Here is a 17160-nt window from a genome sequence, read left to right as displayed (position 1 = left end):
GTTTTACCTGCTGTTGAGTTGATTTGATGGTTTCATGTTTATTTCATATTCTATTTGATTTTCATTTGTGGAATTTCTCATGTGAGCTCACTTTTTGGTTGCATGGAATTAATTGTAAGGCCCTAAAGTAGTATGTGGTATCTTAGTTATTTTTACCTCCTTGGAGCAAATAGTTTTCATGAAATTGAGCCTGAAGAATTGTAAGCGTACAGCTGGCTTAGTTGACATACAGTAATCAGTTACTGAAAGAAATTTTGATAATTTTTTTTGGTCTCATTTTTTCTATATTGGCATCATCTAATATCTAAAAGTCAGGTTGCTAAATTAATGTGTGGATTATTTGTAAGATGTTGGCACTTACTTAAATTTGTGTTTTTTAATTTTAAATCCTTAAAGGATAATGAAGAACTTTTTTGTTTTGTTACTTGCAGTTAGTTTTGTTTCAGTAATATGTTTTGAAAAGAATCTGAATCGGTCAGCCAGAATTCTTTTTCTTGGTTTGAATGAGTCGAGGTTTTTCTGAGACATTTAAATTAAAAGGTGTACATTTGCTATTTTTATTACTTTATTAAACATACTAGCTTCGTCAGACTTTGTTAGAGAACCTCCTTTAATTCTGTTTTACTTTCATACTGAAGTAAGTTTTGCTTTTAGGCCCTGCCCTGCTTAGCTGAAATTTCTAAATAACTACCTTTTTCAGCCATCACATTTTCGGTCAAATTATTATGTAGTCTTAAATTCTAAATACAGATAGAAGTGGTCTCAGGGCTGTAACTTAGGTCCCCTGGTCAGGCATAGAACATTCTCCTACATGTTTTGTTAGAGAACTAAAAATGTAATTTAATTTTAAATGAACCAATAGTTACTGAACATCTATGTTTAATGACACTGTGCTTGGTTCTTTATCTGGTGTAGAAATAAGATATGGTCATTGTAGGAATAAATACATACTAAAAACCTGGGAAAATTAAACATTAAAAAAATTTTTTTAACTAGCAAAATTCTAGAACATGGAAAGCAACTTCATTTTGAGGGAAATGGGAAATCTATATGGAAGAAAAACAATTGGGGGAGACAGGCAAATCTGTTAAAAACTGCTAGGGTAGGAGATAATATACCTTCTGGTTACAGTGGGTGAAATTTTAACAAATGGTTGTTTTTGAAAGAAACATATCTCTTTGTATCAAAATGTGTCCTTGCAAATTATAATATCCCAGCTATATAAATTATGAAAGAGTTTGAGCCACTGCCTGGGCTGAGGTACTCAGAGATGATCAGCCATAAAGATAGGACTGAAATTACTAGCTTTCTGATTTGAGGATACATTCTTCATATTCCTGTTGAGGGTTTTCAGCATCCTTTGCAGGTGCGTGTATTTTGTCTCTTCCTCGGACCATAAATATTTAGGCAATAGACACAGCCTGAAGAGGTTGGGAATACTGAAAATGCCAATGTATTAAGGAAAAGGTAATAGTTGATGCAGATGTCATTTTGTTTTTAGCATAGTTACTTTAAATATATGTGTTCAATTTAGCAGTTAGCAGAAACTTTTGGAGAGTACCTTAAAATGAACTATTACTTCCCCTGCCACCCCCAAGAACTAATTAAGAAATATTGTTGGGGTCAGTCCTTAAATAAATGCACACCTCCCCCATTAGGAAGAACAATAGGGAGCTAAAGGACTTCTTTGACTATTTGAGATGCTATCAACACGTTCCTATCTTGTTTTTTTAATGTGCATTTTAACTTAAAGATAGTATTTTTAGATGGTAGAGTACACTAAATTGTATATTTTGAACTATCAAAATATGGATTTTTTTAAATAAAATTATGGGATGGGGTTTAGAAGATATTGCCGAGCACTATTAAATTTGAAGGGCAGCATACTAGAGAGTTAGAAAGGATGTGTCATATATTCTTGTCTTCCTAAGATAAAGATGGCTTTTTATTTTGTATATGTATTTACATGGAGTGGCTCATCTTGCATTTTTGAATTTTGTAGCGATACCTTTTATGCTATCTCAATGTGGATGTAACTTTATTGAAAAAATATGGTTGTAAATAAAAAGCAGCTTATTGTGAGTTATAGCCTTGAGTGAGAAAATAAAATTTACCCTACAGTCCTAGATTGGTACAGAATATCTTTATAAAAATTTATGTTTCACATATATAGGACACTATGTTAAAAATATTCTGAACTTAAAATGACCATTATGCCTTGGTTGTTTCTTTAGTTGTTTTTCTCCTGTGGAATGTGTTGCTTCATAATGTGTTTTTTCCCTTGTATTTTAGCCGAGAGTGGAAGCTAAACCAGAAGTTCAGTCTCAGCCACCTCGTGTGCGTGAACAGCGACCTAGAGAACGACCTGGTTTCCCTCCTAGAGGACCAAGACCAGGTGAGTCAGCCCCTTCTGTGGCCTTCAGCACTTAAGCACTTGAAAAGTTGAAGACCGAACTTAAAAAGATTTTTAAAAAATTATAATGTGTTTTATATGCAAATCTTTTTAGTACCAAACTGCTTAAAGGCTTAAGTAACCTGCTAAATATAGCCTGGGCAAAACAACTTTGAGGGGAAGATTAGTTGACATGCCATAGAGACATGTATTTTGAAAGTGTAAAAGAATTTAGAGACACATTTTATTTGGTTATTGTCACTGGTTCTAAGAATTCAAAACCGAGCTGCCAATAACCTACTCTCTTACTTAGCACTCTTATCTCTTCACAGATAAACAGTAAGCACACCCTGATTCTTCTTATTTTGATTGTCTTAGGTATTAAGTAAGTTGTCATGATTTTTGACTTGTTTCCATTGTTAGCTAATATATGTAGAACCTCTGTTTGAATTCTATAAGTATGTTTAGATTGCTTTTGGGAGGAGGTGGGAGATGTATACATCAAATTTAGAAAATGTAATTTTTTCCCACAAAAGTAAAATAAGTGATGTGCTATAAGTCATGGGAGCTGGGGTTTATCCCAGCTTTGTCAGTGATTGAGTTTATGATCTCGGGTGAGACCCTTAAATCATGAGCTTCTCTTACACCATTCAGTTACTACACACATTTTCCCTGTGTGATGCCTTTCTTTATATGCCTCATTGTGTTGCTTGTGTCATTGGGAAGATCAAATAAGATTTTATATATATACATATAAGAGCACTCTTATGTGTATAAAAGGCTATATAAATGAGATGTTATTGCTATTAAATTTATGGATTTGGCTATAATTTCATACAACCAAAGATTAATTTGTGAATTTCCAAATACTAAACAATTATTTAGTACAAATATACCTCACTATCTGAAATCTATTTGGTTTCTCGGTGATGGCCGGAGTTTGGTTAAGGAGGAATACTTGTACTGCTAGTATTTGGCTTTCATATAATCAGACCAGTAGACCTAGAAGAAGGGACTTCAGCAATCTAGTCAGTGTTACGTTTTTTTCTAACTAACCTACTAATAATAGGCATTTCCACCTCTGTTGAAGGAGCTTATTAAATAAACTAAAACAGGAATATCAAGTTGTTTTTTTTTTTTTTTACATTCATTGCTTTGAGCTATTTTTTGTATGACATTGTAAACTTTAATATCTGCTCTTCTCCTTTTCTCAGGCAGAGGAGATATTGAACAGAATGAAGCTGATAACCGTAGAATAATTCGCTATCCAGATAGTCATCAACTCTTTGTTGGTAACTTGCCACACGATATTGATGAAAATGAACTGAAAGAGTTCTTCATGAGTAAGTAGTTTATTTTGCTTTATTGTAAAATTAAGCAGGAGGAGAAGAGAACTCTTTTCATAGTGTATTGAGGATTTTTTAAAAAAACATTTACCTCTCTGTACTATGTATATCTCTAGGTACTAATCACCTTGATCAGAAGGGTGTAGAAGGTTGTACCAGATGTTTCTCAGTGACTGTACTGAGTGTTGGTTGACTTGCCTGATTCTGTAGAGGTTAGAGGAAAGAGCTGGATGAATCAGTCTTAGATTTGGAAATGGGATTCATTTGGCAAATTCAAGTCAGAAATAGAAAATAACATTGTCTCTCTGAAACTGTGTAGGTAACTTCCCTTTAGAAAGGAGTAATAAAGATGCAGAAGGGTGACAAAACAAGCTAGTTTTTATTGGCATCTTAAGTGAATGACCTGTAAGAGTGAATGTACCTTAATTGTCACTGGGTATAGCAGCTTGCAACTTTTGTTTTGAAATGGATCAAGGAGATTAAGGTATTTCATCCTGAACAATTAAAGTCACAAAATATTCTGTTAAACTATTTAACCCTTGGTGTAATGTATATTTTCACAGGTTTTGGAAACGTTGTGGAACTTCGCATCAATACCAAGGGTGTTGGGGGAAAGCTTCCAAATTTTGGTTTTGTGGTTTTTGATGACTCTGAACCAGTTCAGAGAATCTTAATTGCAAAAGTAAGTGACTTAAAGGGCATAATTCAATACTTTATTATTCCTGTTGTATTTAGTATTACTTAGAAAGTCTTTTTTTAAATGGTAAAGTTAAAAATAGTTTACTGTGAAATGGTATTTATGCAAAGAATAAAGATTTGTTAGTAGTTTTAAAGTCTGAAGTATGGATTGCTTTAAATTTATTTCATTATTTGCTCTGGTAATGAAGGTTGGAATAGGTTGCATATTGAGAATTTCATGAAAAGTTTTTTTGTCTCCCTGGATTTTCTTACTTATTTATGATACTACATTACTATTATTGTCTAACCTGCCCATGTAAAATTTTTTCTTCCCTTGTAAAGCCAATTATGTTTCGAGGGGAAGTACGTTTAAATGTGGAAGAGAAGAAGACAAGAGCTGCCAGAGAGCGAGAAACTCGAGGTGGTGGTGATGATCGCAGGGATATTAGGCGCAATGATCGAGGTCCTGGTGGTCCCCGTGGAATAGTGGGCGGTGGAATGATGCGGGACCGGGATGGAAGAGGACCCCCTCCAAGAGGTGGCATGGCACAGAAACTTGGCTCTGGGAGAGGAACCGGGCAGATGGAAGGCCGCTTCACAGGACAGCGTCGCTGAGGCTCCACTGTTGGCAAAGTTTTGGCAGTGGTACATTATTCATCGTGTTTGCATTCTTGTTAATTTTTTTTGGCTTTGGAATGTGACACAGCCTTTTTGATCATTTCTTTGATGTGAAAAGCATCTTTTGGTTATCAGTTAAATTGAGGTGGACATTATTTCCCCAGTTTTACAACAGGATTCGCATTGTTAATTTATAAATCTAGACTTGGAGAATTAAGGACTGAGAAATGACCATATCTTAAACTGTCTGCAACAAAAATGAACTTAAAAGGACATGCCCAACTGAATTCAGGTCCTTTGAGTCAAAAAAAAATCCTCTGCTGCACATTTTGTTTAAGTGTTACTGTTTCTGCCTATTATGTTGGAAACACAGATAGTGCAATTTGTGCAATTGGAGAATCTTGCCTTTTTCCTTGGCTCCCCCCAAAAATACAAACCAACAGAAACTTGTTATGCACTAATGGGTACTCTGAACTCATTAACATTGACATCTGCAAAGGAGGCAACAGGGGAAAAAATCTTTCATCTTTTTTTCCAGTAGCGCATAGTTGTGAAATGATGAGGGCATTTTTACCTGCTTGCTGTGACCAGCGTGTGTATACATAAACCTTAACAAGACTACAAGTATATTCCAGAAGGAAATCATTTAGTTATGAACTAAATAACAAAAATCCGAACTTCAAATGCTATGGTCTTGAATATTAGACCAGATTTAGTAGCTCCATATCTAAGATTTTTCTACCTGCCCCTCTTCAGTACAGGGATGGCTGGCTGCTCAACACACTCCTCCTCCCCCGTTTCCTTTCTTTAAGCTGTGTACAGTGAAAATTGTCTTTACTGTATTTTGTTCTCTGGTAATGTAATAAGCATGATGGTGCCTTCTATTAATACATCATTCCAGTCTTGCTGGTAATTTTGTACAGTATAGTGTATGAATTGCTGTGCTGCAAAGCCAAACAGCTACAAAATGTTGAAAAATCATTGAAGTGTATAAAAATTGCAGTATCTTTAAAATCAGTAAAATTGATTAGCATATTATTTACCTTGTTCTTCAGTTAACAACTTTGTGTTCTCTGTGGGAGGGAGTCTTGTGTGTTTGGGAGGGAGGGGGAAGGAGGAAGTCAGTTATTTGAGTAAGTCTCTTGTTGACTTTTCTGTTAGCCTGAATGTGAACGTTGAAGCATATCACTTGAGAGGTGCTGGAAAAGTCAATCAACTTGATGCACATTTTTAGTGACATTTTAAAAGCGGTCAGATTCCATAAATGGCAAGTAAACCTGGAGTGAGGATACTGCAATTTTCAGAGAAAAGAACAGCAGCTCTTAAGTGTTTGCATTTCTATTTGGGGGGCAGGGAACTGTCATTCATTTTGCACAATTCTTGAACTGATGTCAGCACCCGAGTGGCTCTGAATTTAAGTCTGGGACGACATCTTTTATTTTTACATGAATTTCTAAACAATTCTGTGAGCAAAGTTTGTAGCTGCTGGATTATTGTCTGTCTTTATAGCAAGTTCCAGTAAACCACAAGTATGACAAAAGGATATCCAATTTTATGCTTGGAGCATTTAGTACCTACTAGTTTCTGGATGTTTCAGGCTAGGAGTGGGGTAAATAAGTGTGACCACTTAAAGCTGCTTGTTAGCATGGAAGACTTCTCCATTCTATCTTAGTAAAAACAAACAAAAAATGCACTTGACATAATAGCAAACTGGTTCTGAATTATGGAACTGTGTTTGCTGTTTAGTAAACTAGCAAATGATGCACATATTTTGTTTTTCATGTACTGGGCAGTATAAGTAAAATTAAATCTGTCCCTTTTTTTCCCCCTTGAATGAGGTCTTCCATGTTCAAGGAAAAGTCTTGCACTATTGCGTATATTTTGGGGACACAGATTTCTCAGTTTCCATTTTGTGGGGTGGTTAAGGATTTTTTTCCTGTTTGAAATACTTTTACACTTTCTGATGTATAGTACTTGAAGTTCTTACCAGAAAATTACTTTTGAGTTTTGAAGCCTGTATTCAAACTGCTTTTAAATGAGTGGTTTCTTGTCAGTGTTTTGTTTTTTATAGCATATTTTCCCTCTTTCATTTCTTTCTCCTTCCCATTTTATATATATATATATATATATATATATATATAAAATTTCCAATCCAAGATATTGCCCTGCCACCCATGAAAACTTCTGGCACCAAAAGTAATGACAGATGTTAAGTGTAATAGAAGATTAAAGCAAAGAGCCATTCAGCTTCAGTCTTTACATACCATGAGTAAAACATTAAAACATCACATGGAGAAGTTTACATGGTGATTGTTCACCTGCAGTACTGTGGACTTTTAACATTTTGTCCCCTTTCAGTGAACCAGAGTAAAAGTATTCATCTATCATTACTGTTATTTGCTGTTTTCTGTTTTGTTTTGTTTTTTGTTTTTTTTCTTTTTGGATGGTAATATTCTATTCTATCCTTATGACACTATTGCAACCAAATTGGCTTTACCATCTTGGCTTTAGTAGGTATAGAAGACAATGGATTACCATCTTTATTGCTGTAATGTGTTAAGCATTATATGCTAGTAGTATCTAGTTTAATTGTTTCAGGTGGAAAGTATTCTTTGAGTTTCCATTTTGAATGTGTTTGGACTAAACAAACAATAAACTACTGATGTCTGCAGCATTTATCTATGTCCCTAATTTAATCTATAGGTTTGTGTTCCAGAATATTTTCTCCCAATTGCATTTCACACAACCTAAGTAAAAATAAGGAATTACTCTAAAACCAACTATTATTTGTGAAATCTGATATATAAAATAAATCATTTAAGTAAGACTTGAGCATTGTTAGAGACCTACCTCAGTTCAATTAGATAGCTGGTATACAAGATAAAGAATGTTAGAACAGAATAATAAGTGGTAAGGAAGGTGAGAATGATGTAAAGCAGACGGCTAAACATTTATTTTTTATAAAAATCTTGGATTTTCCAAAGGATTGCTAAATCATCTCAGAAGGAAAAGAGAAAGGGGATGGGAAGACTGAGGTTATCTGAAGTTAAGGACATGCCCCAGTTCAGCAATTAGAACAGATTTGTCAAGCTCTGAAGGAATATTAAAAAGGAAAGAATAGTTATCGTTATGAATATATACTTTAAATGAGTAGTGAAGTCATAAGGCCTATGTAGTTTCAGAACTTTGTTAAAAGGGATGATAAAAGTGAATTTTCATAACACTTTATGAAGGTTCCTTAAATCAGTCTGCACAGGTTTGTACTGAAGCAAAGCCAGAACAATCATTTAAATACTGCTGGGCAGTAAGACTTAAGTTTTTGTTTTTGTTTTTGTGTTTATTTTTTTTGCAGTACGCGGGCCTCTCACTGTTGTGGCCTCTCCCGTTGCGGAGCGCAGGCTCAGCGGCCATGGCTCACGGGCCCAGCCGCTCCGCGGCATGTGGGATCCTCCCGGACTGGGGCACAAACCCGTGTCCCCTGCATCGGCAGGCGGACTCCCAACCACTGCACCACCAGGGAAGCCCTATGGAAAGAATTTTTAGAGGGGGTAAAATGTATATGTGACACTATATTGCAAACAGAACCAGATTTGAAGGAGCAAAATATCATTTGGTCCAGGAAATTTATATGGAACAAAATATTTGAAAGTTTTAGCCCTACAAGATGCTACGTTTCAAACTGTGTTATATAATATAGTCTTTGTATCAAGTGAATGAAAATTTAGTGGATATATGTTGATACTTTTCCTTTAAATTGGGACAGCTTGCTCATCGTTTATATTTAACTACAGATGAAGACTTGATTTTTTTTTTCATTCTATGTTCATAAGACTAATTATTAAGTCTTGACCAATTTAATGCCAGAATTCTAAATTATTTTAAATTACTGGATAAATGAATTATTTATTATGTCCTGAAAGAGATTTCCCTTCGTGATGGAGTTCAGTGGGTTCATATAGTGCTTGTTTTTTAAAAATTTGCATAATTAAGTCAGAATTCCTAAGTAATGAAGTTTCTGGGTATTTTTGACAAAGACTGCAATCTTCCAATCTATGTAGTATATAAACACCTTATACTTCAGAATTAATAGGAAATGAAGTCTGTTTTTAGCATTACCAAATACTGGGCAAAATACTATAAATGTGGGTTTAGGATTAAACATTCACAGAAAGATTACTACTCTTGTCCTTGATCTCCTAAGAGTTTTGATAAAGCTGATTGCCTAATTGGAATGCTTTGTTTTGTGGCATTAATAATATTCTTTTAACTGTTCCTGTTTTCTGTACTCTTTATCACCCCATAACCACCATTATCCCCCCAACACACACACACACACACACACACACACACACACATCTCTTCTGTCCTCAGTCTCTTTCCCCACAAATTTTCTCTGAACGGTTTCATTTAGGCCAGGAACTACCTTAGCTTCAGTATATTGTCCATTCAGTAGACTCCATATAGTGTGATGGTCAAGAGAAGGGCTTTGGAGACAGTCTGGCCTTGAATGGCAACTCCACCATTCAATGGTTACATTTTCTTTTCTTTTTCTTTTTTTATTTTTTTTCACATCTTTGCTGGAGTATAACTGCTTTACAATGGTGTGTTAGTTTCTGCTTTATAACAAAGTGAATCAGTTATACATATGTCCGCATATCTCTTCCCTCTTGCGTCTCCCTCCCTCCCAACCTCCCTATCCCACCCCTCCAGGCGGTCACAAAGCACCGAGCTGATCTTCCTGTGCTATGTGGCTGCTTCCCACTAGTTATCTATTTTACGTTTGGTAGTGTATATATGTCCATTCCTCAATGGTTACATTTTCTGAGCTCCTGTTTAACTCATTTGTAAAATGAGGTGGATGATTGTGAGGATTCAGTGAACTAATACATAAAGCACCTAAAACAATGTACTGGGCACTCAGCAAGTGTTACGTGATACTGTTTTTTACTCAGTTGAATTTCTACTGCCTCTCTATTCTGTGTTTCAAACACTTTTTCAAACACTTGTCCCCTTTTGAAGTCCTTCAGTAATTCAGAATTTGAAAGTCCAAAACAATGTGTTTTATCTTTCTAAGTGATATGCATACCTGGCTCTCTGATAATGAACATCTCTCTTTTTCTGACCTATTTAACCTAGAAATGTTTGTAGTCTCATCTGTTCTTCTTAATATTTTCTGTTTGTCTCCCTTCTATCCATTGTTCAGGCTGCAGGAAGATCTGTTCATGCTCTTATTAACTTTCACTGGCTCATTTAATTCATTAACTATTGAACCTCTGTGTGCCAGGTGCTGTTCTACGTACTCTTGATAAATGATGAAATGAACAAGGTTCCCTGCTCAGGTTAAAAAGGTCTAAAAGTTAGTGTTTGCATATTTAAGAAGGTAGCTAGGGGGCAGACCATAAGGAGGTAGGTCCTTATCCCAAGACCAATAGGAAGTTGAAGATTTTGTTGAGTGACAGGAAGGTAATTCTACTTTGAAATCTCTGGAGTTCAATAAGTTAGGCCTCTGGGTTAATGGAAGGAGTTAAATATGAGTAAATGAGGTGAAAGGATGCTGTAGTAGTTCAGTCAAGAGCTATGAAAATAGAATGGTTGTAGTAGCTTGGACTAGAGTGGTGATGTTAGAAACCTAAAGAATTTGAAAGACTTAGGGGGTAGAACAGCCAGGTCTTGGTGAGGAAAAAGGTGGTATCTAAGAATCTGAAGTTGTTCACTTGCATAATTGGAAAAGTAAGGTGATATGTGGAACAAATTACTGATAAAAAAAACAGGTTTCATGATGGGGAGGCAGGAGTGCTATTGGAACCCTCTTGGCTTTCGGTGTGAAATGGACCTGAAAAGAGGAAGCTGTATAGAAGGGTATGTAATTGTGACTTGTGCCTTTTAATTTCAAAAACAGTATATAGAGTGGCAAGTTTTATGTGTATTTTATTTTATGACAACACAAGCATGGTATGCACATCACAGAAAGTAAAGAGAATCCAAAAGAATGAACATCCACAATTCAGCCTGTAGATGATCCCTATAAATACCTTGGTGTGTGTGTGTGTGTGTGTTTTCCTTTATACTATTAAACATTGCTTTAATGAAGACAGACCACTTAATGGTGTTCATCAAGTGTTTATTGAGCACCTCTGTGTGCCAGGCACTGTTCTTGATGTTGAGGGTACATGAGCAGGACAAGTCCGTAGGCCTCCCTCTGAGCTTATGTACTTTACAATGGAGAAGGGTAGTTGTAAATGCCATGTAAAGTAAGGTAAAACAAAGCAACTGAGTGGCAACTTTAGATGCCTAGAGTTGACATGAAACATAGGAGCTCTCCACTCAGGGACTAGATAACATGTAAGGCTTATAAAATTGGAAAAACTTAGAGGGTAATGAGAAGAAGCTGGGATAGGTGGATTTGGGTCAATGGGGGTAAAATGCTAACAGGTGAACTAGACTAGATCATATAATTAGCTTACATAACCAGTTTATTTGGGTATCTTTCCAATTGCAGTATGAAGCCATTAAAGAGAATTAAGCATAGGAGTGATATGCCATGTAGAGGCTAGATGGTAGGAGGATAAGAATGGAAATGAAGCTGTTGTGGTAGTTCAAGACTACTATATCTGAGGGAGGGAAATAGATTTATTTAGGTTATTTTTTGGCAGCTGAATTTAGGTGTCTGAAAGGAACTGAGAATGATTCAAGTTCTGAATAGTTAGCATAAACGTACAAATCAATGAAAATCAGATATTTCCACTTTAAAATAGTGTAACCAGTAAAATAGTTACCTTTACACCCATTTTTATCTCTAAAATGATTTTCCTCCAATATTTGAGGGTATACTGTGAATCATACTGCTGGTAGCTTTACATCTGATGTCATATTTAGGCAAACTAAGGTGTAGTTATCTATTTTACAGTCAGGGAGACAGGCTCAGAAAGTTTATTATGGTTACACTAGTATGAAATGATTTGAAATACTGGATTAGCTATTAAGAGTTGATCTGCTTTAAAAGATGAGTGATTTTAGGAGAAACGGGTTTTAAGCGCTAAAAGTTTAAACTTTGCAACGTATTTTTATCCTGGCTTTATTTCAGAAAATTGGGAAATCTCAGCCTCCCGCATTAGCCGACCTAAAATTAATTAAGGAACTACTACATTCAGGAACTACAGCGTTAAGCAGTGAGGCAGAGTGCAGACTTAGAACAGAAATCAAATAGCTGTGAAATACTGAGTCTCTGAGCTGAGAAAAGGGAAGAATTTTTGAGGGCTTGTCCTTTCACATAGATCTTAATCTGATAACCCTATTAAGTTCATCTATTGTTTTTTTTTTAAAGAGGTGAACTAAAGCTTGGAGAGGTAAAAACAAAGCTCCGCCTGGCGTATGGTGACAAGGATAGTGACTTGGAATAGAGAAGAGATGTGAGACATTTCAGTTGGATGGTGACTTAGCATAAAGGAGTAGTGATGTTTCAAAGACAGCACTAAAGATAACCAGTATGTGTGCAGGAAGTGAAAGACTTGTATAGCAGTCAGTGAATATTAGCATCTAATATGTGCCAGAAACCTCCATAGGTGCTGGCTGGCAATACAGCAAATACAGCCTACCCTCAGGAAACTTGTAGTTTTTGAGGGACGGAAGCAACAAACAAGTAATTTCAGTCCTGATTAGTCCTGGGCATAATACAACTCATTTAGTTCCAACGGCAATCCTGTGAGGAATACTATTTATTTTACAGAAGGATACATTCAGGCACAATGGGGTTGGTTACTTTTCCAATAGCACCTGGCTAATGGGGGATAGAACTAGTAGGGACTGTGATAGTAACTGGAGATGGGGCTGTTCCTTAATCACAACCGGGGGTGGTAATGAAAGGCCTCAGGAGGTATACTTGAGATCTGGAAGAGAAGGCAGCTTTGAGGAGGAAGAGCATTCCAAATCGAACAAATGCAGAGGCCCTGTATTTGGTTGGAGCTTGGAGTGTTCTAGGGCATTAACGCCAGTGTGGCCATAATAGTAAGCAGCTGATATCAAGAGATAGGTAACAGCTAAATCGAGGATGGCCTTGGAGTTGGATTTTACTCTTGAACTGGGATTGTAGGGATCTGGGCAAGGAAGTGACGTGATCTGAATTAGGGAACCAGTCAGGAAGGGCGGTTGGGTGATGTCGATGGTCGCTTGGATTAGGGTTGGAGCAGTGAAGATGGTGATAAATGGTCAGTTAATAAGATAATTTGGGATACAACCTACAACACTTGGTTATGAATTGGATTTTGAATGTGAGGGAAAGATAATTTTCAAGGATGTCTCCTAGGATTTTTATGCACCTTGGTGTGGAAGGCAGTAAGTACTCTTACTGAGATAGAGAAGCAGGAATGAAATGTGGAGGGAAGATCAACAGTTCTCTTATCCACGTTAAGTTTCATATGCCAGTTGGATATCCAAGAAGAAATGTCAGGCGGTATGGTATGATTTTGGAATTCTGAGGAGAGCTCTGTGCTGTGATTGGTCAGCAGAGGTCTTTGCAGCTATTGGGTTAGAGGAGATCATCTAGGAAGAGAGTGTACAGAAGAGAAGAGGCTGAGGACTGAGCCTTCTGACACTCGCAACATGTAGGGTTCTAGAACAGGAGAACCATGCAAAGAAAACGGAGACAAAATATTGCAAATATTGGTGTCGTGGAAAGCTAAGTTTCAAGAATTTGTCTTGGAAAGTATAGAAAGTTGTGTCATGCTGCTGAGAGGTCAAAGAAGGTGGCGAATAAATTAGGGTGGACTAACTGCTAAAATAAATAGACCCCAAAATGTCTAATGGCTCAAACACAGTAGTTTCCCCCCCCCACCATATAACAAAGGGGGGAGTGGTCATGAAGAGGTCAGTAGTCTGACTCCCCCTCACTTAATCATTTAGGGACCCAGATGAATGAAGGCTCTACTAACTTCATTGTGGCTTCAAGATCACATTATAGTCATCTCCATTACAGCTAGCTGGAAGGGAAAAGGATCATGGAGGATCTTTTCTTTTTTTTAATTTTATTTATGTATTTTTGGCTGCGTTGGGTCTTCGTTGCTGCACGCGGGCCCTCTCTAGCTGTGGCGAGTGGGGGCCGCTCCTCACTACAGTGCGCGGGCCTCTCACCTCGGCGGCCTCTTCCACTGCAGAGCACGGGCTCCAGGCACGCGGGTTTCAGCAGTTGTGGCACACGGGCCTAGCTGCTCTGCAGCATGAGGGATCCTCCCGGACCAGAGCTCCGTGTCCCCTGCATTGGCAGGCAGACTCAACCACTGGGCCACCAGGGAAGCCCCAACATGGAGGATCTTGAACGGAGATTTTCATGGGCCAGGTCTGGGAATGGTACACATCTCATATTCCATCGGCTTGAATTCAGTCTCATGACACCCCTAACTACAGTGGAGATTTCAGAAAATAAGCAAGCTATGCATAGAGAAAAAAGGAACCAGCTTAACTGTGAGTAGCTAGTAATCTCTGCCACAGATGGCTTTGTGTAGGTCTTACTGACTTATGGGAAGAGCTATTCCAGTGAAGTGATAAGGATGAAAGCCCAAGGGAGAACAGGTTGTAGGAAATGAACAGACGTTTTTCTGTAGTTTTGCTATGAATATGAACAGGAATGCAGCAGAGGCTAGAGGAAGAGGGAACATCAAGGGAGAGTTTATAAGAGGCTTGTTATCAGTGCAGACAGAATGTATACTATTTTTAACATTTGAGGAATGGATTCCCAGGTTTATACTGGTATGATATAGCTGTGTTGGTGACTTGACAGATCAAATATGGTGTATGCTGAACTTGACCAAATAAGTGGTGTATCGTACTTTAGGTTTCCAAATCTAATTGTCTTTTTTTTAATTAAAATTTTACTTTTTTTTTAATGAGGAAAACTTTCACATGGAATACACTTCAAAAGGTAGTTTTGTAAGTGAAAAGCCTTCTTCCTCCATCCCCCACCACAAAATTCTACCTAGAGGCAACCATTTTTTATCTAATTTTTTTGTACACCCTTCCAGAGATCTTTGTATATCCAAGAGAATACAAATATACATTTTTTTTCTTTTTAGGCATAAGTAGTGGCCCCCTGTAAAACGCACATTACTTTTATTATTTCACCATATATCATGGAGGTCATTCCATATCAGTAAACAAAGTGCCTACTCATTTTTTCACAGCTGCATAGTATTCCGTGTTTTTAAAAAAATTTTTATTACAGTATAGTTGATTTATAATGTGTTAGCTTCTGCTGTACAGCAAAGTGTATCAGTTATACATATACATATATCCACTCTTTTTTAGATTCTTTTCCCATACAGGCCATTACAGAGTATTGAGAAGAGTTCCCTGTGCTATACAGTAGGTCCTTATTAGTTATCTATTTCACATATAGTAGTGTGTATTTGTCAATCCTAGTCTCCCAGCTTATCCCTCCCCCCTGCCCGCTTTCCCCCTGGTAACCATGAGTTTGTTTTCTACATCTGTGACTATTTCTGTTTGTAAATAAGTTCATTTGTACCATTTTTTAAGCTTCTACATATAAGCAATAGCATATGATATTTGTCTTTGTCTGACTTACTTCACTCAGTGTGACAATCTAGGTGCATCCATGTTGCTGCAAATGGCATTATTTCATTCTTTTTTTTAAATTTTATTTTTAGCTGTGTTGGGTCTTCGTTGCTATGCACAGGCTTTCTCTAGTTGTGGTGAGCGGGGGCTACTCTTTCTTGTAGTGCGCTGGCTTCTCACTGCGGTGGCTTCTCTTGTTGCAGAGCACAGGCTCTAAGGTGCACGGGCTCAGTAACTGCAGCACGCAGGCTCAATAGTTGTGGCTCCCGGGCTCTAGAGCACAGGCTCAGTTGTGGTGCACAGGCTTAGTTGATCCGCGGCATGTGGGATCATCCTGGATCAGGGCTCGAACCCGTGTCCCCTGCATTGGCAGGCAGATTCTTAACCACTGTGCCACCAGGGAAGCCCTATTTCATTCTTTTTTATGGCTGAGTAACATTCCATTGTATATATGTACCACAACTTTTTTATCCATTCCTCTGTCAATGGACATTTAGGTTGCTTCCTTGTCCAGGCTATTGTAAATTGTGCTGCAATGAACACTGGGGTGCATGTATTGTTTCAAATTATGGTTTTCTCTGGATATATGCCCAGGAGTGGGATTGCAGGGTCATATGGTAGGTCTATTTTTAGCTTTTTTTTTATTTTGGCTGCGTTGGGTCTTTGTTGCTGCATGCAGGCTTTCTCTAGTTGCGGCAAGCAGGGGCCTCTCTTGTGGAGCACAGGCTCTAGGCACACGGGCTTCAGTAGTTGTAGCACACAGGCTCAGTAGTTGTGGCACGTGGGCTCTAGAGTGCAGGCTCAGTAGTTGTGGCGCATGGGCTTACTTGCTCTGCGGCATGTGGGGGTCTTCCTGGATCAGGGATCGAACCTGTGTCCCCTGCATTTGCAGGCAGATTCTTCACCACTGCGCCACCAGGGAAGTCCCTATTTTTAGTTTTTTAAGGAACCTCCGTACTGTTCTCCATGGTGACTGTACCAATTTACATTCCCACCAACAGTGTAGGAGGGTTCATTTTTCTTCACCCCCCAAATCTGATTGTCTTAATCACTTTTAAATGTAGTAATGAGGTCATTGAATCAATTACTAGATTGAGAACAGAATTCTCTCTTCTAAGGCAAATGTCCTTCCGTCAAAGAACAAGAACTTCAAAATAAGTCAGTCCATTTTTTTTTTGATAATTTAATTTAATTTATTTGGCTGTGTTGGGTCTTCGTCACTGCACATGGGCTTTCTCTAGTTGCGGTGGGTGGGGGCCACTCTTCGTTGCAGTGCGCTAGCCTCTCATCGCGGTGGCTTCTCTTGTTGAAGAGCACAGACTCTAGGTGCTTGGGCTTCAGTAGTTGTGATGTGTGGGCTCAGTAGTTGTGGCTCACTGGCTCCAGAGTGCAGGCTCAGCAGTTGTGGTGCATGGGCCTAGTTGCTCTGCAGCACGTGAGATCTTCCCGGACCAGGGATCGAACCCGTGTCTCCTGCATTGGCAGGCGGATCCCCAACCACTGCACCACCAGGGAAGTCCCCAGTCCAATTTTTTAACAGAATGTCAGAATGTATTCATAGCT

At 37.9% G+C, this 17160-nt stretch overlaps 1 protein-coding gene across 3 annotated transcripts in view; it reads left to right on the top strand.

Moving 5' to 3' along the window:
- The window catches only part of G3BP2 (G3BP stress granule assembly factor 2), an 86512-nt gene extending 78804 nt beyond the window's left edge, over positions 1 to 7708 (top strand). For all 3 annotated transcript variants that reach the window (XM_032632808.1, XM_032632807.1, XM_032632809.1), the window contains 4 exons: positions 2293 to 2395; positions 3607 to 3735; positions 4302 to 4420; positions 4759 to 7708. In XM_032632808.1, the coding sequence (XP_032488699.1) occupies positions 2293 to 2395; positions 3607 to 3735; positions 4302 to 4420; positions 4759 to 5031 (624 nt within the window). In that variant the 3' untranslated portion in view covers positions 5032 to 7708. The remainder of the gene's footprint in view (positions 1 to 2292; positions 2396 to 3606; positions 3736 to 4301; positions 4421 to 4758) is intronic.
- The last annotated feature ends 9452 nt before the right edge of the window (positions 7709 to 17160 follow it).

This window comes from Phocoena sinus, chromosome 5, assembly GCF_008692025.1.
Source record: "Phocoena sinus isolate mPhoSin1 chromosome 5, mPhoSin1.pri, whole genome shotgun sequence".
NCBI lineage: Eukaryota > Metazoa > Chordata > Mammalia > Artiodactyla > Phocoenidae > Phocoena > Phocoena sinus.
Note: the sequence above shows the minus strand (reverse complement) of the source record. Positions and strands in the feature narration are given on the sequence as shown.